We start from the raw sequence: 24,177 nt of genomic DNA, 5'->3' as shown, positions 1-24,177 counted from the left end.
AACAAATAATGCAACATATGTTAAGAAAAAGAGAAGAAGAAGAAGATAGCAGGAGGGACAGAATGAAGGGGAGTAAGTCGGAGGGAGAGACGAACCATGAGAGATGATGGACTCTGAAAAACAAACTGAGGGTTCTAGAGGGGAGGGGGTGGGGGGATGGGTTAGCCTGGTGATGGGTATTAAAGAGGGCACGTTCTGCGTGGAGCACTGGGTGTTATGCACAAACAATGAATCATGGAACACTACATCAAGAACTAATGATGTAATGTATGGTGATTAACATAATAATAAAAAAATTTAAAGGAGGGGCAAAAAATAAGTAAATAAATAAAAGCTTAAAGGAATACCACAGGAAGATATGGGATTTCTGCCCTCAGGAGTTTATAATTTTGACTCACCTTGTGCTCATATAAATGTCCCTATGAGAACCTCAGATAAGAATAATAATAATATCGAGCAGGTAAGGAGCACTTTCTATGTGCTAGACACCATTTTGAGGGCTTTACATGTTTTATTCAATTGAATCCTCATTAATAACCTTCATAATGCGCTGAGGGACTTTCATCCTCCTTACACAGATAAAGAAACAAAACAGAAACGCAAATAGGTTAGGGGAAACTTGCCTGAGGTCACAGAACTGGGATGTAGTCGATCTGGGCTTCAAAGTGAGGTGTCTGGCTACAAAGACCAATATCTAGGTAGCTCTAGAACAATCATAGCCACAATTCAGTCAGTATTTCCTAGAAGCCAGGCACCCCAGGGTGAACACTGCAGGACTCAGTGCCTGTTTTCTCCGAGCTTTGGCTCCTGCATATTGGCACCCTATTACATTTCAAGAGAAGTGCCTTCAAATAATATCCTAGACACACATCACCCTAATAAAAACAATATAATAACAATAAAAATATAATAATACAATACAATAACAAAAAATATAATAACAATAAAAACAATAAAAACAACTACTAACATGTGAATTGACTTGAGTCCCGCAGGAAGTCTGTGTTAGTAGCTCAGGCTGTAGATGTTAAAACTAAAATACAGAAGTGGAGGGGCAGGTCTGGAGTCCCACAACTTTGTCCTCACTCACTGGCCTTCGTTCATTCATAGTTCACTTAAGAAACCATCATGCTGTTAAGCTCCAGCCCCCCCACTCCTGCCTGCCCCAGGGAGGCAACACTGAACAAGACCCTCTGTCTTTTGTGATTCACAGAGCAGAAGAGCTGACATTCTTCTCCTCTAAATAGGTTCTACTCTGTTTCTTTGAGCTCCTGGTGGAAGCATAACCATTTGAAGGAGCGGATGCTCTGATCCCTGTGGCCAATACCTGCTTCCCCCCCCCCCGGGGGGGGGCGGATGGTGCTCTGCTGATTTGTCACCTTCCATCCTTCTACTGTGGTGATAACTGCACGCTCCGCCCTGATGGGGAAGCCAGCTCTGCAAGGAGGTTTTCAGCATCTGGTGAAAACCTGAGAACTAATCGGTGAACTGCAGGACCTCTCAGGACTGAAGGAACACTTCGGAAGTCACCGGGCCCAACTTTCAGAGGAGTAGCTTGTGGGAATGAAGGAGGAAGACGAGAGCCCTTTATGCAAGCCCCCAACTCCTGTCCACAGCTCCGGGGGGGGGGGCGGGGGAAGGACTTTGAAGAGGTAATTCCGGAAGTTCAGGATGTAAGGTCCTAAGGTCCCTAGAGCCCTTTGATGATGAGGGTGTTGATGAGGAAAACGGGGGCCACGATAGCCCACAGTCTGCAAGCTTTTTTCCTGTCCTGGGCAGGAAGTTTATCCTCCGCGGCTTCTCTCTGGCTCTCACCACCCCATACAAGGAGAAGTGAAGGCGGGGGGGGGGGGGGCGGCGAAGGGGAGGAAAGCCCTGGCTCTAGAACCAGACAGAAGTGAGAGAAGTTCCTTGGGCATGGACTCTGTAACTTTGGAGATTCGGGATCGCTCCCAACAGGGCTCTGAGACAGTGCGGGCAAAAAGGCGAGGCCTTGTTATTGGAGCTCTCAGAACCCTCCGAGAAGGGGTCAGCCGAGAGGGGATCAAGCGTGGGGGACGCACGCCCGCCTGCGCCCCGATCTTGGCTGCAGCGGCTGCGCAGGGCGGACGAGACCGGCCCCGGAGCTCCCCAGCGCGCGCCCAGCCCTCCCACCGCCGGTGGAGGCTGCCAGGGGGCCGCCCGCTGGCGGGAAGCGGCCAGGAAACCTCAGGGCCGCGCAGAGACAGTAGCCTCCTTGTTCCGCAGCCCCGTGGCTTCTTTTTTTTTTTTTTTTTTTTTTCCCCCTGGGAAGGCCAGACATCCGAGCCCCACCCCCAGCCCCCACCTCTCCGGGCGGTTCTTTCCGCCCTGGCTCTGAAAGCGTTAACCCCGGAGCTTTGCGCACCCCCCTCCCCCTACCGCTCCCGCCCAAGTTCCTAAAAAAGAAAGGTGCAAAGTTTGGTCCAGATAGAGAATGAATGATCAAAGCCAAGCCGATACTTCCTGTCGCCCGGACGCTATATATAACGTGATGAGTGCACGGGCCGCGGAGACGCACCGAGCGCTCGCCCAGCCGCCGCCGCCGCCGCCCAGCGCCTGAGGTTTCCCGGGGACCGCAATGAACCAGCTGCTGTGCTGCGCGCTCGTGGTAAGTGTCCGCCCGGGACGCGGGCGCCTGGGAGCCTGCCCGCCCGCGGCCCGACGGGGACCCAGCTCAGCGCGCTGCCTGTCCGGGGACAGAGCTGGGGGCAGGTTGCAACAGGAGGCCTCTTTCCAGAGCCCGTCGCGCCGCTCCTAGGGTGTCCCTTTGCCCTGGAAAGTTCCTGCTGGTTTTATGGAAACGAGAGAGGAGCTCGAAACCTTTTTCCTTTGAATGATTTGTATCCATTTTATTTACTTTCTTCCTTGCAGATTATTTGACGCCCTCGAGGAGTTCATACCGTCTTTGTTGAGTTCGATGTTATTACTATGATTATTTAAAGTGGTCCCTTAGAAGCAAAGTTGGGAGATGTCAGTCCTCTCAAAACTATTATAACTAGAATAAAATTTGGATGCAGTGAACATGATAGGATACATCATTAGGCTCATTCCCCACTTAAGCAAATGTTAGGGGAAATTTTGCATAATTGGCACCAGAGAAAAGATCATACACACACATGCACGCACACACATGGATACACAGATTTCATAGCTGCGCAATTTAACATCCTAATAAAATTTTATTATTAAAATGGTTTATTCCAGTTCTCAACTTCAATATAATGTGGAAGATATTGGCGGGCTAATGTTAATTAGGTTCTAAAATAGATTTAAATAATTGAAGTTCAGCACTAAATAGGGCTACAAGTTATTTTTAATGTACTGTTTGAAAAGAAAGGGATCTTTGTGACTTAGCTTACCTCTTTTTTTTTAATTTAGATTTTGCCCAATCAAGTTAATAAGATTTGTTTGTAGATTATTCTGTGGCTAATGACGTGTTTCCTTTGTGTCACCAGAGTGTAGACTACGTGAAGATGTGAATCAGACATTCACGATAGGATAGGAAAACCCATACTTAAGCCACATATGTGTTTCGAACATGTTGGAGTAAATGCTTGGGTTTCAAACATCCAACCCACAAATAATGAATAGCAGGCTAGGAAGTCTTCCAAGTAGTTCCCAGGATACACAAGCATAAATAAGTAAATAAATAGCAAAGTCACTAAAGAAAATGTAGGTTGGACAGGAGTACACAAGTAAGTATGCTTACTTACTATATCTACATAATGTAAGATATAATATATAAAATAGCTCCACCAATATGATTGGTTACTATGGAGAACTTTTTAAAAAGTAAACCTTTATTAAGACATAACACACACAGAATTGCACAACTCGTAAGTGCCTAATAAAGTTTCTCAAAGTGAACACTTGTGAGCTGCACCCAGCTCAAGAAACACAACATTACCAGCACCCCAGAAGCTCCCGGGCTCATCCCTATCACTATGCCCATAACCAGAGTAATTAAAATTCTGACTTCTAACATCATAGATGAGCTTTGTTTGTATTTGGACTTTACATAAGTGGACTTTTATCACTTTTCTATGTCTGGCTACTTTCACTGAAGTTCCATTTATGAGATTATTTTTTTAACGTTGGATGTACAATAGTTTATTCATTTTCATTGTATGGTATTCCATTGTATGGATGTACCACAATTAATTTAATCAGTCTAGTGTTTGGCTAGTTTACATAATTCTGCTATTAATATGGGGACATTTTATTCTTTTTTTTTTTTAAGAATTTATTTATTTATTTGACAGAGAGAGAGACAGCAAGAGAGGGAACACAAGCAGGGGGAGTGGGAGAGGGAGAAGCAGGCTTCCCGCCGAGCAGGGAGCCCGATGCGGGGCTCGATCCCAGGACCCTGGGATCATGACCTGAGCCAAAGGCAGACCCTCAAGGACTGAGCCACCCCAGGCGCCCCGAGGACATTTTATTCTTCCTTGCTCTTTGTGTTCTGTCAAGGATTTAATTAATAATAAACATATTACCAATGACTTTTAAAATTCAGAATTTCCACTAAATAATGTATGTATCTAGTAATAAGTGCTCCTAAGCAATAAGTAAATGAACGTTTTGATATATAGTCTATCTAGGGAGATAGATATGTATATAGATAAAACTAATTGTGGATGATGCACGATTCTCAAAAGAGAAGACTTTCTATGTGCTTTGAACCTAGTAAATACTTTCACTGGGAAAGACTTCCCTTTCCCTTTCTGTAGTTTCTGAGATTGACCTTACTTGACAGATGATTGGAGATGGATACTTTGTACTTAGAAGGAGTCCAGATGCCCTTTCGTGAGCACCTTGTAAGAAGTAGAAGCATCACAGGAATTTGTCCTTCGTAGCAGGCATGCCCCTAGGCAGTAGGGACAGAGTGGAAAATGAGGTGGACGCCATTCCTGCCCCCATGAGCCTCACAGTCTAATGGAAACGGACATTGGACTCTTAATTCTATGTCTAATGAGAGTAACAAAAGGGCAGGAGCTGGGAGACCTGGAAAAGATTCTGCCCTCCAGGTCCTTATAAAGGAAGCCGCAGAGCAGTAGTTAACAGCAGTTGGACCAAAATTCAGATCCAGCAGCACCACTTACTTGCTACATGGGCAAGTTACATCTTTCTTGAGTTTTTGTTTTCTCTTCTATAAAACAGAGATAATGTTATGCACACATGCAAGATAACCACATACATCTCCTGCTCCATATTAACAGCAGCTTCTAGCATGAGGCTTCCAGCTCAATGTAGGTAAATCTAGACCCAAGTGAATTTTGTAAACGGAATGCTGATGATGCTCAGGGGAGGGAGAGAAGGCCACACTATCTATTACCTTGAAGGAGGACTGGAATGTTTTCATTGTTGCGGATAAAATCCAGGCGTCCTGAACCTAAGAAGTGGGAGAAAGTATAATCGTGTGGCAAAGTAGAACTCTAGATTCTTTCTGGGAGAGCAGAGGATATGCCAAGAGGCAAGCAGGGCAGGGGTGTGGCTACCAAGATTAAGGTCACAGTCACTGGCTTTCTGGAATGCTCACTAATGTGTCAAGGAGAAGCCTGCAGTGCAAGGTGAGGTAGCTGTGTCCCCACGCCGCTCTATTTATGGGTGCTCAGGGCCCACCCGATACTCTGGCAACATCCTGGCCTTGGCCGAAATTTTAACTGGTGGGTGAAACTTCCCATTGTGTAGTGCCCGAACCATCCACTGGTCTTCTCGAAGTTAATCCGTGTCATGGTGACAAGACTTAGGGTGGAGTGTGGGGGTGAAGGTGTTGGGGGCAAGTAGGTGATTTTTTTTTTTCCTCAGGACTACTGCTTGATCCCCCTGTCCTTAGGATAATGCCTTTTTTGGTTTGTTCTTTGTGGTTTTTTTTGGTTTCCTTCCCCTCGCCCAGTGATTGAGAGTATTTGTCTCGCTTTTATTGGTTGGCTTCTTCACTTATTTTAAGAGAATGCTCACTCTGAAGTTTGTGGGAGAATCTGACATATATTCAGTCCTAAATAGTCCTGATCCCCGCCCCTAGCAACCTTCAGCACAGTGCCCTAATTTCAATCTGATCTTTAATTTTACTTCTTAGGCTTAAACCACAGTTGTCAAATTCCATTGGCTGGGGGAAAAAAACCGTTCTGTGCCAGATGTTTTATCCCCTTAGTTCTAGAAGGAGAGCTTTGGCAGTGTCTATCAGAGGGGCACCAAACACACACTCAGCTCTTCTTGCTCTCCTATCCACTAACCTGCCTGCTGCGCTTTGCCCTGAGCAACCCTCAGCCCTCCTGCCTGCGTGTTCCCTCTTCTGAAAGCTTTTTGTGAAAAGCGTTACTTCCTTCAGCATCTCATTCACCAGTAGCACTTTGTTTAGCTGGAGTTTCTCCTTTGTAGCTGAAAAAAGAGGACTGGGAAATAGATTGCAAAGAAAGAGTAATTTTATAAAAATTTATGTTTGCATTATTCAAGGCCTTGGCTAAGGATGCCTGGCTGCCCCTCATGTTGCTACAATGGAGCAAAAATGCCAAAATTACCAGTGTATTTGTATGTTTTGCCCTGTAGGGCAGTAATTCTCCATCATACCACCTTTTCCATGCACTTTGAAAATAAATCCTTTGTAACAACTCTCTTGCTCCCCTGAAATGAAATTTAGAGTACCTATATTTTACCTACATACACAATTTTTAAAGACAATATACTAGCATAACTATACTATAAAGGAGAAATAAAAGGAAAATAGCTAATAATAAAATAAAACTTCGCTGTAGACATAATGAAGCAGTGATATGTTAGCAACTTTATGTGAAATTGCTGTGAACACACCACTAGGAGCAAAGGCCAAAGCCCATGTGATCTGCTGGGGTTCAAAACCATGACCGTGTTGACTCTTCATGCAGTGCTTTTCTGAAATGGTGAACAAACCTTGCCAAGGTTTTAAACAAAGCAAAGGACGACCTTCTATCCAAGATTATGTTGTTAAATTCCTAGAAAATTCAGTATATATAAAAATCATGCAAAAACCACCTTGTGTATATATAAAATGGAATCCGAATCTAGGCCAGGATAATGATAAATAGGTTTTTTGTCAATAGGACATCTTGAAGTGTGTGGGACATGAGATTATTCTTGATGGCCCAGGACACCTAGCCGTCACGGTGACAACAGAAATCCCCCACAGATTTTTCCAGAACTTATAGGGGATATCACCACCACTTTGTGGGAAGCAAAGTATAAGCTCTTTGCAAACACAGATTTCCGTTTTCTTCATATTTGTGGCACCCAGGTCTCCACAGCGCCTGACACTAAAGTGTGTTTGCAGAATGGAGCTAAAGTGAGATTTGGTAGCATGTTATGTCATCTACCAACAGATTCCTTACTGCCAGAGGGTTAACATTCTAATGTTGGCTTTGATCTCTTTCAAAAATATAGATATGACACCCTGTCAACTATATTTTAGATGTTCTTTTGTACATTTCTACTATGACAGTTCATATCCATACCTTCATGAAGACCCATTCTTTTTTTTTTTTTTTAAGATTTTATTTATTTATTTGTTAGAGAGCGTGGGCGAGAGAGAGCAAGCGAGAGCACAAGCAGGGGGAGCGGCAGGCAGAGGGAGAAGCAGGCTCCCAGCTGAGCAAGGAGCCCGATGTGGGACTTGATCCCAGGGCCCTGGGATCATGGCCTGAGCCGAAGGCAGCCGCTTAACCGACTGAGCCACCCAGGCGTCCTATGAAGACCCATTCCTAAGTGAGCAACAGAAATGAACTACATTTCATATAGCGACCTGTGGAGGAGCTACCGAAGCTCAGTTGAACCCACTTCCTCACCTCCCCATCCGGTTGGTTCAGGCTTCCAGTATTCATGTTTGGTTTGATCAATTTTACATGTTTGTAAAATGAGCTAATGTTAGAAATCAAGTAGACATTTGGATTCAAAATTTTGGCGCCTAGGAGAAGCCTGGGCTGAAGATAACAAATCTGGTCATCAGCATACAACAGGTTTTTTAAAGCAGCGGGGAAGGGTGATTGCACACGGTCCAGGGCAAGAGAGGAGAGAGGGAAGCAGTCCCGGAGCGCATTTGCGATACTGACAGTCCGGTAAACAAAATGCAGATATGAACAGTAATAGCAGTCATGTTTAGAAAAGAAAACAAAAATTGAAATAAAACTGAGTAACCCACAATAGCAGGAACTAGTGAATCGGAAATCCTAGCAACATCTGTAAACTATCTGTGCAAGAAGAAAGACTGAGGTATGGCCAACTTGAAATAGATACAAGGACAGCATTTTTATGTGACATGTAATTAGTTTTTGGAACTCACTGCCACAGAATATTTTGGGGTGACTAGCATAGAAAGTCTAAAAAAAGGATTCTTTTAGACAGTTGTAAGGGATAAGAATAGTGTTACAAGACATTAGGTACGAAGCTGTGTGGTCCCCACTCCCTCTCACATTTACCTGGCCTCTCTAAATTAACGTCCCGAGGGCCAGAACACTCTGCAGACACACTAAAATGGTTCCTCCCAACTCAAGGTGACATAACTTCCCAGGTATGGCCTTGGTAGGTCGTTTTCACCCCAATTTCTGAGAAGCACCTGAAGCAGCCAGACCATAATGGGTAGGCAATGCGGGAGTAAATGAAATACCTTTCCTAAAGCCCTGCTAAAAAAAAAAGTAATGTGCTCCTAATGGCCTTGATTTATTACTTTCTTATTTGGATTTTGAAAAAATTTGCCTCTCTAAAATTATGTTTTATGGTTGATTGATTGATTTGTAAATATTTTATTTACTTATTTGACAGAGAGAGAGACAGCAAGAGAGGGAACACAAGCAGGGGGGAGGTCAATCATAGGTCAGGCATTTTGATTAAATGCCTCTCAGTGATCAAATAAACCTGGGGTTTGGCTACTGTGTAGGAGAGGGAGAAGCAGGCTTCTCGCTAACCAGGGAGCCCAATCCAGGGCTCAATCCCCGGACCCTGGGATCATGACCTGAGCAAAAGGCAGACGCTTAACGACTGAGCCACCCAGGCACCCCTAAAATTATGTTTTAATACTGTGAAGACATTGTTTAATTTCGCAGAAGCATCTTCTATACAAACAAAAAGAATAGCCTTAGGATTTTCACTTCAATTTAGTCTGTACCTTGGAAGCATTTTCCGTAAGAACTTCTTAAATAATCAACTATAAAATAGGAAAATGGGTGTCAAGATGGATTTAGATGTAAAACAGGGCGGTAATTCCTCTAAACTTCCTGACTGCTTTTGGTAAATTCAATTTTCTTCCCTGGTCTTTGACTCAAAAGCCTCAATTCCTTTCCCATGTAATGTTACTTTCTTGTTCAAAAAAAGTGATTTCTTTTATTCTTAGAAAATACGGATATCAGGAACGCATTCTTTAAAAAGTTCCCCCCATCATCAATTTGCACTAACACCACCACCAACAACAAAATGTAATTTAGGAATTCAGTTGGACATAGTGACGCTAAGATCATTGTGGTGGCAGGAGGCAAGGTTCTGTCTTAGTCTGAGATCCAGTTGGTGACGCCAGCACTGTGGGTCTTAACTTTACCCATCTCGAAAAATTGTTGAACCATTATATTGTACACCTGAAACTAATATAACACGATGTTAATTATGCTTGAATAAAAAAATCATAATCATAAAAATAAATACATGAAATAGGGGTACTGGACCAGATGATATGTGGGAGGTCTGCTTTAGTTTTGAGCTTTTGTCATTAAAAAATAATAGTGACAAATTGATGATAGAAGATTTAGTACTCCAAACATGCAAAAATCAAAAGGACTTATTTATCTATAAAAAAAATTATCTTTTTTTTTTTTAAGATTTTATTTATTTGAGAGAGAGATGTGAGAGAGAGCACGAGCGGGACATGGGGAGAGGGAGAAGCAGGCTCCTCGCTGAGCAGGGGGCCCAACGCAGGGCTCGATCCCAGGACTCTGGGGTCATGACCTGAGCCGAAGGCAAATGCTTAACCTACTGAGCCACCTAGGCACCCCTATGAAAAAATTATCTTAAAGGAATGTTTCTTAACAATCTATTTTGTTGCAGTTGTCAGTTTCTTCCGCCCAGTTGGTTTCATGTATAAGAAATTCTGTTTAAGTCATTGAGATCCCAGGGGAAGCAGCTTTTGAAATGTCACCTACTTTTAAGTAGTAAGACTTTATTTGTTTTAAGATCACGGATTATTCTTTAAAACCATAAAACATTTTTTCATTTGGAAACAAGTCCTTCTTATCCTTAGCTAGTATGCATAGAAGTCATTAATGTGCGTATTTTTCATATTCCATCTAGTTAGAAGCTAAGGTCCAAGACACTCCCTCAGGACTTAGGAAGGAGATATAATTTTGGTTGCTAGCAATCTCCTTGGACTCATTGTAGAATTTTCTTTGCATTTGTCTTCACAAGGAAGTACTTGACAACTGCACGTGGCTTTTTGGAATAAATGTCAAACCTTCCGGCAGAATAAGCTTGGTAATGGGTTAAATACTTCCCTTGAGTACCACACCAGGCTGATAGACAGAAATTTCTGCTCCCACGCTTTCTGTTTTCTATCTCTCCTTTTTTTAAAGATTTTATTTTTTAAGTAATCTCTATACCCAACGTGGGGCTCGAACCCACAACCCCGAGATCAAGAGTTGTATGTGTTTACCTACTGAGCCAGTCGGGTGCCCCCTGTCCCTTCTTTTAATGAGTAAAAAGAAGAGAAAATTGACTGGCTTGTGCTAAAAAAAAGGCCACGGGAAAGTATGAGTGATGTTTACTGAGCAAGGATGTAGTTGTTAGTGCTGCTTGTAAATTGATCTGAGTTCTCCCTTCCAGAAACATGGTAAGACTGTGCTTTCTAGTCTCCTGGTGAGGGTGGGGGTGGGGAGAGGACACGAATATTTCTGGCCACTGACTTGTGAGTTAAATGGTGTGTCGCTCCAAATTGGAGCACTTAACTGTGGACATATGACCCCCCCAACTCTTTTTTTTTCTCTTTCCCTCCTCCACAGCAAACCAGCCATGTTCTAGATATTAGTTGCGTTATCATCCTAGGTCATGGACAAAGGACAATGATAATAGGCTCCAGTGGACCCACTAGGAATATAGCATGAGTGAGAAATAAACCTTTGTTACTTTTAAGCCACTGAGATTTTGAAGTTGTTTATTAGCCCAGCATAAAACCAAACCAGTCCTGATGGACACAGTAGCCAAACCCCAGGTTTATTTGATCATTGAGAGGCATTTAATCACAATGCTTGACCTATGATTTTAGATTATTACTTGAAACTATAAGTTGAAACTATTAGATTATCATTTGAACTATTAATTGAAACTCCTTCAAAGATACTGTTAGAAATATTCATGAAGAAGGACCTTTCTTCTGTTGCTGAAAATTCAAAATTCAGGGAACTAAAATTATGTAAAAGCTTAGCTGGGCTGCAAAATGGAAAAGTCACGAGATACTTAACTTATCAGACACTCTATTATGTGGGAGTAAGCAAACAAGGATCATGTTTTTTCATGTTCATGTTCATGATCATGTTTAGAAAAGAAAACAAAAAACAAGAGTTTTTTCTCTTCATTACTTCCAACTGACACGTCCTTCATAGGGGTTCACCGCCATTTTTCATCAGGACAACTTCTCCCCATGGAAGCTGAGCCAAAGAAGGAAATCATAAAATAGAAAGACACTAATGATTCTTAGAATATGTTTAGTATATGGAAGACACACACAATATTTCACTTAATTTTCATAAAAATGCCATGATAGGGAGATTAGTATCTATTTTATAGACAAAGAAACTTAGGTTCAGAGAGGTGAAGAAATTTTCCCTAAGGGGACCTAGCTGAGTTTTTTTGTCCAAAAGGAACTTACATCTAGTAGCTGAGTCCAGTGGGAATGAAAATATCCAGAAGTTAGAGCCAAGCTTCTGTGGGTGCCTTCAAAGCCAGAGATCTCTGCTGAGGTTAAGAGAACCCCAGATGGGGCTCACGAGGGTCAAATCTTTGGGCAAAGTGATTCCAATGTATTCTTCACCCTTTTTCAGCTCCTCTTTTGGCTCCAGGGGGGGACATCATGTCTTTTTCTTTTGAAATTAAATGCCTTGGCCTCCTTACTGGACATGGGTTCAAAGCTCAGATGCCATAGGAAACACAGCATGAGGCAAACACACGTTTTGGTACCTTACTAGAAAGTGCAATCCTAGGGAAGGAGGAGTGAGTGAAAGGAGAGTAAGGCAGAAAAGGAAGGAGAGCATGTTCAAGAGGGTGCATTACCAAGAAGCTACTGCTCAGTGCAAAGTACCGCTCAGTTTTACAGAACCGTCGTCTGGAGAGCCTGAGTGAACTACTGCATTTCAGGACAAGGGAGGGGGAAGAATTTATTCAGCGAGATAGATAGATGGCTGGATGGCTATGTAGATGGATGGCTGGATAGACAGGAAGGAAGGAAGGCAGACAGACAAGATGGGTACATAGGTAAGATGGAGAGGTAAAAGATCTTCCCGAACTTTATATTGGGTTGTAGTTGATTGTTTATATGCCTATCTCTTTCATAAGACGGTGAGTTTCCAGAGGCAAGAGTCACTTGTTAGAGGCTTAGAATCGGACAGGATTGGATTGAATCCCAGCTCACATGTGTACGGGCTCTGTGACCTTTGACATGTCACTACACTTCTCTGAGACTCTATTTCTTCATCTGTAAAATAGGGATCATCCTATCTCAGACATTGGTGGAGGAGATGGATGATAATAGCCCGGGAAGAAAGGGCTTAGTATAGAGCCTGGTATATCATAATATAAGGCGGCACTAAGCTATCATTATTCCTGTATCACCCGGGGCTTCTAGAATTTCACATGTTGGAGGCACAGAGTAAATCCCTCCACGTTTAACTCACATCCTGTCTTGTTCCATTTCCATTTGTAGTTTCTGTTCCATTTTATAATCACTACGGCTTCTCGATCCTAACTTTTTCTCACCAGCTGCCCTTAACCATATGTTGATTGGACCTCAATCCAGATCATCAACAACCAAAAGAGGTGAATAAAATGATGTGAGTAGTGTGTTACTTTCAAATAAAAGCACTGTAGAAATAAAAAGGAATTTAAAAAATTGATGTTCAAAATTATCAACATACTAAAATGTGTTGCCAGTTCTAAGCCCCAGATGCCAGGACTATAGCTGGAATACTCTGAAGTAATGCTTATTAAGTGGACTTGAATGGACATAATTATAGAGAAAATTGCAACCAGCTCTGCTGTTGAGTTGAACTTTTCAGAATTAATGGTCAATCTCAAATCTGGTGATCAACAGAAGCGCAAGAGAAGAAATAGTAAGATCCAGGGGGCCAAACATTGTAAGATTTCTATGTATCTTTCTTGGAAAGTCTTAAGTATACCTGTATCGCTAGTTCTTTTTCCTCGGAGATTTTTTTTTTCTTTTCATTTGTTAATCTATCAAACTCAGTTGTCTGTAAAACTCCTTCGAAGCACCAAAAGCATCATAAGCAAATCTGTCCTGATAATTCTGGTCAATTCCAAACATAAACAAGGTACTGCTAATTAACTTAAAAGCCTTCAAACAGCTAAAGGAAACTTCTGACGGGAACAAAAAATTGAATTTAAGGTTGAAGTTTACCTGAGACAGTTCTTCAGCCCCAAGGGAAGCAAAATAGTGTAGAATCTGGCTTAGCGATTCACCTAATAAATCATAATTCCTTGGGTTTCCTTTCCCGCTTGCCTCGCATTAGCTGTTGGTGGCAAATCAGTTCTGTGTAGATGAACAGATTTAATTCAGTTGCTCTTACTTCTTATGTAGAGACCTAATCCTCAGCCAAACAACTGACTATTGTGAAAATTATTAAGCAGTGGGACACCCTTAGGTGGGGAACTTGCAGCAGCAGATAAACCTCTCAAATGAACTACCCGCTTTGTTTCTACATTTGCCTTTAAAATGGAAGCTACATGCAGATGGAACAGTACCTGCAAAATGCCACGCAAGATGAAAGGTGCTTAAAAAAATTTTTTTTCTTGAGGCCCTTCTGTCATCAGTATCATTTTACAGATGAGAAAACTGCAGATTTTTTGCTTGTTCTTGGAAATTTACATGCTGGATATTTGTCTGTGTGCATATATCATCTCTAGGAATCCTAATTACACATAGTAAGCATTCAATGTATCTACTGAATTGAATAAAATTAAATGAGATATAGTGAATACTTGGTATGTATAAGATAGCATCTTAAGCATGTGAGGAGTATGGAGACAAACCCTTTTCTCTCTGGCCCCTCTAAGCAGACCCATGAAACTGCCTTGAAACATTTGATATAGACCAAGAAAATGATACCAGTTGGGAAGACACTGAAACTAATTAAAAAAAAAGAAAAAGAAAACAGAGACACTTTTTCTTGAGATAATTAAGAATAGGGCAGATAGTCAACTTTTGGCTCATCATAGGTGTGTTACTTCCTACTGAACAAGAAACTTCAAAATGTCTTCAGAAATAAGTCTGGTTCAAAATATCTCCCATTTCCCACCTTCTATATAATTAGTACATGTAATAATGCCTCCTACTTGTCTGGAAGCTTATTCTTCACCAAGTTTATTTGTGTCCCTCCTTTTATTCGTTTGAAATACAACAACTGTACAGGGATAATTAAAATAAGGATTATTCTCATTTTAGAGGTAAGATAGTGGCTCAAGGTTACTAAACCTAGTGGTCAAACTGAGTTTGGAACCCTGGTACTCATAGTCTTAAATGCAAGTTCCCAGCTAAAAGTGCTCTTCTTAATTAACATTGACCTAATGGCCAAGCTATATACTTTTTAGAATTTATGCAGTTATCCATTTAGCATTTTTTTCTGAAACACTGATATTCCTACCTTTTTTACCTTCTCTTTTTTCATCCCATCTTGCATATGTTTGTAAGTTCCAGGGTTAACTTTTTGTCCTTTTATGCTTATATGTGATACACCTGAGTAATGCCATCTGATCTCTCTGCTTCTAGGGCCATTTATGTGCCTTAACCCTAAAACCTGTGTCTTTAGCTGCCTTTCTGTCCTAAATTCCCAATACATATATCCAGTTATGTGGTAGACATCACTTGAGTCTCATAGGTGGAAGATGGTCCAAGCTAAATTCATTTTCTTTCTCTATAACTGTCTTCTCCTCCTGGTGTCAGTAATTAATGGCAATACTACATACTACATAGTTCAAATTCATGGGGATGTTCTTCAGTTGGTTTTTCTAAGACACCCTCCCCATGCAATCAGCCAACATATCATACCTATCCCTTCCTCTCCTCCATCACCAGTGCCTAACTTCAGCCCCTCATAATTTCTGACCTATTTCTCTGCTGAGTCTTTTCTTGATCTTCTTTCTCCTCTCTTCTGCTTCCAGTTGTTTTGCAGTGATTTGTGTATTTTACATCAGGCTGGGCTCTTAGATGAATGTTCCTCTGAAACAGGAACATTAACTTATTCAACTCCATCATTTAGCAGTGTTTCTAGAGCATAGTAATTGTTTCAGGAAGTGTTTGCTGAATGAATAAATGAGTTATTTAAGGAATGGAGGGAAAAGGGAATGGGCTACTACACTACGAGACTATAGAAAATCAAATACACTAAACTTCATAGGAAAATAGTTTTTTTAAAAATAAGCTTTATAGTTTATACTATAAGAGATCTTTAGGAAATTCACCATGATACGTACCCTGAATGTCTTCCTTCTTGGCTAAGATGAACGGTAAAATGGCACGGTTTCTAAACTGACCAGAAGCTTAGCTAACTCTGGATAGTCCTCAAATAGTTCTCTGTGGCAAAGATCATGACGAGAGATCACAAAAGAAACTCCCAAACCAAGTAGTTATTTCAAGCTGTGCGTGGGCTCCTTTTAATGAATTTCCATAAACGGAAACCCACTGGGTCACTCACGGTTCTGTATACCAGAGAGCAAGCCCAGTAGTATAGAATTGGCTGCATTGCATAATGAAAAAATAAACTTGTAAGAGAAAGTGTATTCTTCTTTTGCCCTTTAGGATGAAGCATACACCAGTAGAGAAAACCATCTGAGAAATTTCTATCTCGGTAGCTTTGGACCAGTATGTGCTAGTCTTAGTACAAAGAAAAAAAGCCAATGTCAGTTCATCTGGACTTGAGGAAGGCTTTGGTTGATCTTTCATGATCTCCCAACTCTATGCTCTTGGGTCTAAATCAGCACATCAGGTCTTATTCTTAGACTATGCATGAAGGCTATAGTATAAGTGAGAGCATTTGGTAAGTGTTAAAGAATTTGACCAAAAAACAATATTATATGGCACGTGCTCTGGGTTTGAATTCTGCTTCCACTAATGACTGTGACCTAGGACAGTTATTTACTCACTGTAAGGCTCACTTTTGTAGCTGGTAGAAACTTAATAATAATAATAAAACATTGTAATGTAGGTACAAACCAAAATATTATAAAGGTTATTTTTAATTCTACTGCCTATCACAGAGTAGAGATTTGATGCACATATGTTCGAACGGAATAGACAAAACAGAATTCCATCTTCATATTGTCCATTTTTTGTTACCTGCACATACCATTACCATACCACTCTACCTCTTACATATTGAGAATGCCAATTAGAAATTTTGTATGTTTGGGACAAAGAGTTAGATAATTAACAAGAAAATCAATTAAAACATTTAATAATAAAAATTATACACATATATCAGAAACTAAAACATTTAAATAAACATTCATTCACCTGTATTTTGAGAGTTGGCCAAGGCTTTTCCTGGAATCTGTTTGCTCGCTGAAGTCCTATGCTGTCTTTCTTACAAAACCCTGTTCTATTATTTATGGCCCATCCATTTCAATTTTGGCACTTAAAAGACACTTATGAAAGAAACTGATTATTCTAGACATTTACCCCATTTTGTTTTTACAGTTGTCTCAGCTACTCCAAATTCTGTAGTACATTTATGCGTTTTTTTTGCTTCTTTGTGGCTCATCTTTATCAAGTCATTCCCAAAGCACTTTCCCAGAAAAATAATAATTTTTTTCACACCCATGTTGATTAGTTTACATAATATTTAACTGAATTACCTAAGGATAGTTACAACTGTAGCATATACAGATACCTATATACAACTAGCATGAACAGATTCAGCAACAAACATCCAACTGACTTTCGTGAGGGACCAACTCCATGGTAAGAGCAGATAAAAGATGGCATGCCAGAGGAGGAGGGATCGCTGGGAATTCAGGTCACGGGGGCATCTGTTGGTTCTACAGAGGCAGTAGAAGGCATGGGTGAGTGTGAAAAGTGGAGATTGGAAAAAGAGGGTTCTGCTGTCCAAAGTGGTTTCACAAATAAAACTGGAGCAAGAAGTAGGAAGGGAGTTAAAGCAAGACATTTGTTTCCAAGCCTATTAGCTAATCAAATGCTGTCAAGCCACAGAATATTTTTTTTAAGATTTTATTTATTTATTTGTCAGACAGAGAGAGAGAGAGAGAGAGAGAGAGAGAGAGCGCGCAGGAGCAGGGGGGAGGGGCAGAGGGAGAAGCAGACTCTCCACCGAGCAGGGAGCCCGATGCGGGGCTCAGTCCCAGGACCCAGGGATCATGACCTGAGCTAAAGGCAGACACTTACGTGACTGAGCCACCCAGGCGCCCCAAACCAAAGAATATTATAATGGTAGCTAGAATGGGCTTTGGAGAACAACGATTCAGCTGACTCACCAGAATCCTCTACTAGCATTTTATAGATGAGGAAAGATGGTTGGGTTGAAATAGAAAATTCTTTAACCACTGTCCACCATTAAAAATGGAAGGAGAAGGACAAAATTATCAGAGATGGCGCTTTAAGTGTCTTTTCAAGGAAAGGTGCACTGGGGCTTCGGGAAAACCAGGCGGGGTAGCACTAGATTGGAGGATTCCCAGATGCCCTCAAGCACAAGTGGTTTAGACCAAAGCATGGACGCATAGGGAATGGGAGGAGGAAGAAAGAAAAAATAAAGAGAAAAATCCCATTTAATTTTTCTTTAAAAGCCAAACATAAAACACCAAAAGCAGAGTGGCCCCTTCTACAGAAAGCACTTTATGCTTCTGCAGACACACCTGCGCACATGTCCTAGCTTTCACAGATGTTTGTCAGTGGTTAATGCATTTTACAGAGAAATTTATTTTTGAACTCATGGATTTTGAATACTATCAGCTGACAAAGGAGATGGAGCCAATGTTAAGATGATGTATCCTCCTATGGCATCTTTTTCATTGCTTTTCCAGGAAATGCTGAAGAAAGTAGGAGACAGGACTGAGATGAAGAACTCTATTGATCTTGTCCATCCTCTGTCCAGTAGCTGGTTCCAGAAATTCTGTGCGGGAACTGGGGCTAACCAGAGATTGAGACCTACCCGTCCAGTTTTGGCCACACAGTTCTGTCTTTTTACCAAAGTGGAAAATTTTCAAATAAAACACAGAGGCCCAATAGAAGTTGCTAAAAACAAGTTATTTTGCAGTTCCTCGTGGCTTTCTGATTTTTTAAAAATATATACGATAATCCCATGTGGTGACCTTGGAGAAATTACCTTCACTAATCTAATCCTTAAGTCAACCTTATTTATTTATTTCTCTGTGGATTCCTTTCACCTCAACTTCCCTGTATTTTGAAGAAATGGCAAATAATTTCCAAAGCATGGTTTCTGGAAACCAACAGTGTCATGTCCAATTGCCTAGAAAAATATAAATTGCATCAGCTTTCTTGGTCAGATCTTCAGTTTGTGTGGCTCCTTCTCGTGAGGAACACAAGCACCATCTTGGGGGTGGATGGTGGTTCCCATACCATCCTCATCACTTCTTGTTAAGGGAGGAAAGAGTCAGCTGATGAGTAAATGGGCACAACTGAGCCATGTTGAAATGGGAAAGGGGGATTGATGGGGAGTCAGGCTGGAGGAAGTTTTAGGAATTCCAGTCCTACCAAGATGGGGCTCACTCAACAAGTAGCACAGAGGACAAAGGTGTCCCTTTGCACCTCAGAGTCAAGGCTCTTGAAAGTGACATAACCTTTAAAAATGGTCTTTCAGGAAATCAAAGGTGAACAGCAAGAGAAAAAAAGCATTTCTCCTTGCTTCCATGTGTCTGCAAGTTGCATCAGGAAAACTTCATTCCCTAGCATTGAAGATTTTAGAAATATTTAAGCCAAATCCACACAAGGGGCCTTGAGAGAGGTAGCATAAACCATTCAAATGACCAAGTAGCCACCAAGCTTTTCCATCTTGCTCTGTTTCCTTTGAAACACTGATTGCTACTTGTAATTATTTATTTCTTCACTTTGCCATCTACCCCTCGCTAGACTGTGAGCTCCTTCAAGGCAACAACCATCTTTGTTTTGTGCACCACTATATGCTAAGTTCCTTCTACAGTACCTGGTACACAGTGGGTGCTCACCAAATGTGTGTTGAATGAATAAATAGATTCCAAATTTCTGAAAGATTCAGAGCAAACCAGTTTCCACCCACTACTGGTTCATTTCTTCTTTCTACTAATGTCGATGAACTTTGAGCCAATAGAAAGCCCCAGGGAAATTCAAGAACATATTTACTCTAGAAACCCTCAGGTCATGAGGGTGTCTTGAGAAGACCCCCAGAGCAGCCCTGATTTTACGTTGTATTCTTTTTGTTGGTTAGGAGTCCTTTACCTCACAGGACTCTGAAAATTGCTCTTGGTTCCAAAATCCATGGCCTGAAGTGAGATATTTTGTTCTTTCTGGTTTATCAGCTCATATTAGGTCTAGTCAGCCCTGACGCTTGTCATGTTCCAGTAAGAAGTGAATGTGTTGTTAATTAGATGAAAATACCCAAATGCTTATGAAAAGGGCCATTCTTTACCTTTGTCACTCCGAATTCAAAAAGGAGTGCTGTTTCCCTAGTTCCCATGCTTTTCCCAGGTCAAGGGGCTTCTGTGGGATTTCCTGTGTTCTATAAAGAAGAGAAGTTTGGAAAAAATTAATTGTGTTTGGTCTGCCACCTCCCCACAGCCTGAAAATAGTCAGTGTTGATCCCTGTACCATAAACAAACAATAAAAACCAAATAAACCACCCCCGACAACCAAACAACACTGTTTCTTAGCGTGTGATTTTAATTAGTGTGAAGAACTAATTCCATGTTCCCTTGAAGATCTAGAATACAAGACAGAGCACCCAGTTGGAGCTGTCCTCCCAAGAAGCACCCTCACCCACAAAATTTTCTCTCCTGCTGCACTGGGCCTCTTCCTGACATTATGTATAGAAACTTCTGAAACCCTGCCTGTTGCCTGAGGTTTTTCCCAGTCAACCTGAAAAGAGGTTGATTGGTCCTTTAATTTTCTTGACGTCATTTACCTATAAGAGTCAAGACTGGACCGTATGATGTTCTGGAAGAAATATCAGTCTTAAAATTCTAGGAATTTTTCCATGAATTGCAGGCTCCATGAAGATAGGGTGTACGTCTCACTTACCAGCATATTCCTGGTGCATTCCTGGTAGGCATTCAATGCCTAGCTGCTGCAAGAATAAATGAATGAATGAATGATCAGGATGACTGTTGATGTAATCATGCAGTCTTCACACATCTCCAACTCTTTCTTTCACTATACATCAAGTCCTAAATATAGCTGCAGCATCCTCCCCATTTAAATATTCTTAGTCTCCCCCCCTCCATGTTTCCAATCTCTTTGACTTGCTGATTTTTTTTTTTTACAACACTTACCTTCTAACATGTAATTTATCTGTAATATTTATTCTCTCACCCACCACCCAAGTGTATTGTATACTCCACCAGAGCAGGGTTTCTTGACTATTTTACTTAACTGCTGCATTCTAATTGCCCAGCACAGAGCTTGGCACATAATAAGAGCTCAATAGCTATTTGTGAAGCAAATAAACGAAAGAATAGTTATTGAATATGGATACCACGCATTGGAGTCACTGCAGGGGGATTTTTCAAAATCCCTAATCCCAGCTGCACACCTGTGGAATCAGAAGGGGTAGAGGTCTGAATCCCAGGAGTCTGCGTTTTTATCAGGAAGTCTAGGAGATTCTGGTGTAGATTCTGGATTCTGAGAACCACTAATTCATCCAGCTCATTAATCTAGACATAATCCTGAAACCTAGGGAGATAAAGCGTCCTGTCATCTGAGCCTGGGTTTACTTAATACAATGTGTGTTGCCACCCCCATCTTGGTCTTTGAGATTAAGCTATTAGAGGCAAGAATAAGGGCTTCTGAACTTATTTCTGTGGTGCAGCCCTGTAGGCAGGAAGGTAACGAGGCTTCAGGTAGTAAAGGACTTTTTTAGTCGAACGATGCTTTTGCACAGAAGAGCCACCCTATATCCATGCTAACGTGTTCACCGTTTCCGTCTCTCCTAGTTCCTGGACATCACCATTAAATGGACCACCCAGGAAACCTTTCCTCCAAAGTACCTTCATTATGACCCAGAGACCTCTCGTCAGCTGATGTGTGACAAATGTCCTCCCGGCACCTCCCTAAAACAGCACTGTACAGCAAGGCGGAAGACCGTGTGCGCCCCTTGTCCCAGCCATTACTACACAGACCGATGGCACACCAGCGACGAGTGTCTGTACTGCACCCCGGTGTGCAAGGAGCTGCAGTACGTCAAGCAGGAGTGCAATCGCACCCACAACCGGGTGTGCGAGTGTGAGGAAGGGCGCTACCTGGAGCTTGAGTTCTGCCTGAAGCACAGGAGCTGTCCCCCTGGGTTTGGAGTGCTCCACGCTGGTACGCATCGCCTTTTGACACGCGGCACAATTAATGAGATTGTACAGAGTCAGGTAGTACTGAAAGTTTAAGGGAACGCTTTTGGCCCGATGATATTATAGGACAGCAAATTGCAAAGGTAATAGAACCTGCTAGGTACATCCTATGGGGCTGGCTTGCTGCCAAAGGACCATTTCAAAGAGGAATACTTTGCCACTTGGGGGCAATTTAGTGACAAATCTCCGATGCGGCAAATGGCTCTCTAATGAGATGCGTGATGGAGTGCTCTTTTTTAAAGGGACACACTCGGAGTCGCACCGTGTAAATAGCTCTGTGCTTCCCTTCAGCACAGACAGCTTCAGACTGCAGTGCTTTTTGACAAACATCAGAAATGATAATTGATACCAAGAGAGTAATTAGGCTGATATTAATGAGGCTCTGGAGTGCTAACAATGAGCAGTTATAATTAATTATGTAAAAAATAAGAATGGTTAGGGGAAATGCATTTCATTATTAAAAACGAAGCTAGTTCTTCCCTTGGCATGGGCGTCGAGTGTCTGTGAGGATAAAGACTGGCAGCATCTCTTAAAATGAGCTTATTCTTTATCTTAGACAAAACAGATTGTCAAGCCAAGAGTCAGTACTTGTCTACAAACAAAGTACTTTCTCTTCTTGCATTTTGAACAGCATAGGTTAAGGCCAGTGTGCACGTGCACTGAATCTTTTAAAAGCTGCAACCCACATTTTTTCCTACCATATTCACGAAGCTTCAATGTAGTCTGTATCCTCTCGTGGCTTGGGATAATTAGGAATATTCACTTACTTTACTTTTTTTTTTTTACACCTTTCTGGAGGAAGTAGTAATCAGTATAGATTCTGAAGCAAAGTTTCTCACCCCCAGTGCTACTGACATTTAGGGCTGGATAATTCTTTTTGTGGGCAGCTGTCCGGTGCATTGTAGAATGTTTAGCAACATCCCTAGTCTCTAGCCACTAGAGGCCATCAGCACTCCTCCCTGAGTTGTGACGACCAAAAATATCTCCAGACATTGTCAGTTGTCCCCTGGATGCCAAAATCCCCCCTGGTTGAGGACCACTGGCTTAGAGGACGCTCATTACTTGTAATTATTTTAACATTCAGAAGTTGTGATACACAGAGCCTAAATTATTCGATGGCAAATATTTTAAGTTTAAAGGCATATGAAGGAAACATTCAAAAGTTGACATCTATTTCATTTCCTAAGTTGTGAATCATTTAAGAATAATTACAGGAGGTGCAAATTGCATGAGTGTCCCTTAAAATGTCCCTAGCATGAGTATTTGAGGGAGAAATGGGTGACACTTCCTAGCGTTTATTGGATGATGCTTTGGGATTCAAAACCTAAACCAAATTGTAGGGGGCGTCAGACTCACCCAACAAAACCAAATCTGTTTAATTCAATTCATTTCAGTTTTACATGCAGAAAAATTAATTAAGCAGGGACTCTACAGCTTGGAAACTAGAAAAATTTGGAAAATAATGGAAATGTCAAGGAATTTTATCACATCAGCATGAAAATTTGTTTGGGGAATGAAGCAAGCAGGCAGCCAGAAGACAGACAAAGAGACACGTTTTATTTTGCACTACCACAGTGGGGCTTACTTACTTACCTCTCCTCCCTAAAAACCCACAGGGCAGAGTTCCTCATCGAAAATAAGAGGTTTCCAGTCCAAAGAGAACGAAGGACTATGCAGTGTTACTCCAAAAAGTATTAACCATTCCTTGCTGCTGTCGTTTTGAAGTCAGGTCGTCTCCTTTCTATGTTTTACGTACTCCGATCTGTCTGTGTGTCCTGTCATTCCTATATCCTTCCGTATGGCTGGCATGGTGACATCCTCAACGGGAGAGCAGAGCTCCTCTCCTCATTGTGGTATCTCCCATTTTGCCTGTCAGGTTATACCATTTACATTTCCATGGATATTAATAAGGCAAAGTCATTTACTTAGATAGCTAAATCTTTTTTTACAGAAAGTTCTAACAATGATAAAAGAGGGAAGTCCTGTTCAGAAAGGTCATTGTTGAAAGCCTCCCAAATGTTTCAGAAACTTTACTTTCCATTATTCTTGGATTCTCTTTGTTAAAGAACTTTACAAGCTCCATTACCTGAAAGAATGTCTTGTATCGTTGACCTTCTCATCTGGATGCATGGCGCAACCCAAGCCTTCAGCATGTATCTGAAGAATGATAAGATTCTTCTTTGTGCAGTGACAGAACACTATGGAGTCAAATACCTCTGCTTATGACATTGTAGAAACTGGTGTGCATTTGGATCCCATTGAAGGAGAGAGGTGTAGTAAGAAAGTATTAAACAAAACAAAACAAAAAAATTAGAATTCTATGTAAAGTTTTTCCTAACACGATGTCACTGCAGTGCTGGAAAT

The 24,177-nt window shown here is 41.5% G+C and overlaps 1 protein-coding gene across 2 annotated transcripts in view; it reads left to right on the top strand.

Moving 5' to 3' along the window:
* The first annotated feature begins 2,424 nt into the window (after positions 1–2,424).
* Positions 2,425–24,177, top strand: part of TNFRSF11B (TNF receptor superfamily member 11b) — a 28,057-nt gene continuing 6,304 nt past the window's right edge. Inside the window, exons 1-2 of one of the 2 annotated variants that reach the window (XM_073893143.1) lie at positions 2,425–2,629; positions 21,409–21,778. In XM_073893143.1, the coding sequence (XP_073749244.1) occupies positions 2,600–2,629; positions 21,409–21,778 (400 nt within the window). In that variant the 5' untranslated portion in view covers positions 2,425–2,599. The remainder of the gene's footprint in view (positions 2,630–21,408; positions 21,779–24,177) is intronic. The other variant, XM_025871515.2, reaches the window with a different exon arrangement.

Source organism: Callorhinus ursinus, unplaced genomic scaffold, assembly GCF_003265705.2.
Source record: "Callorhinus ursinus isolate GAN/ISIS: 27379988/994484 unplaced genomic scaffold, GSC_fseal_2.0 scaffold5, whole genome shotgun sequence".
In the NCBI taxonomy this organism is placed as follows: domain Eukaryota; kingdom Metazoa; phylum Chordata; class Mammalia; order Carnivora; family Otariidae; genus Callorhinus; species Callorhinus ursinus.
This window is presented reverse-complemented; position numbering and strand designations above follow the sequence as displayed.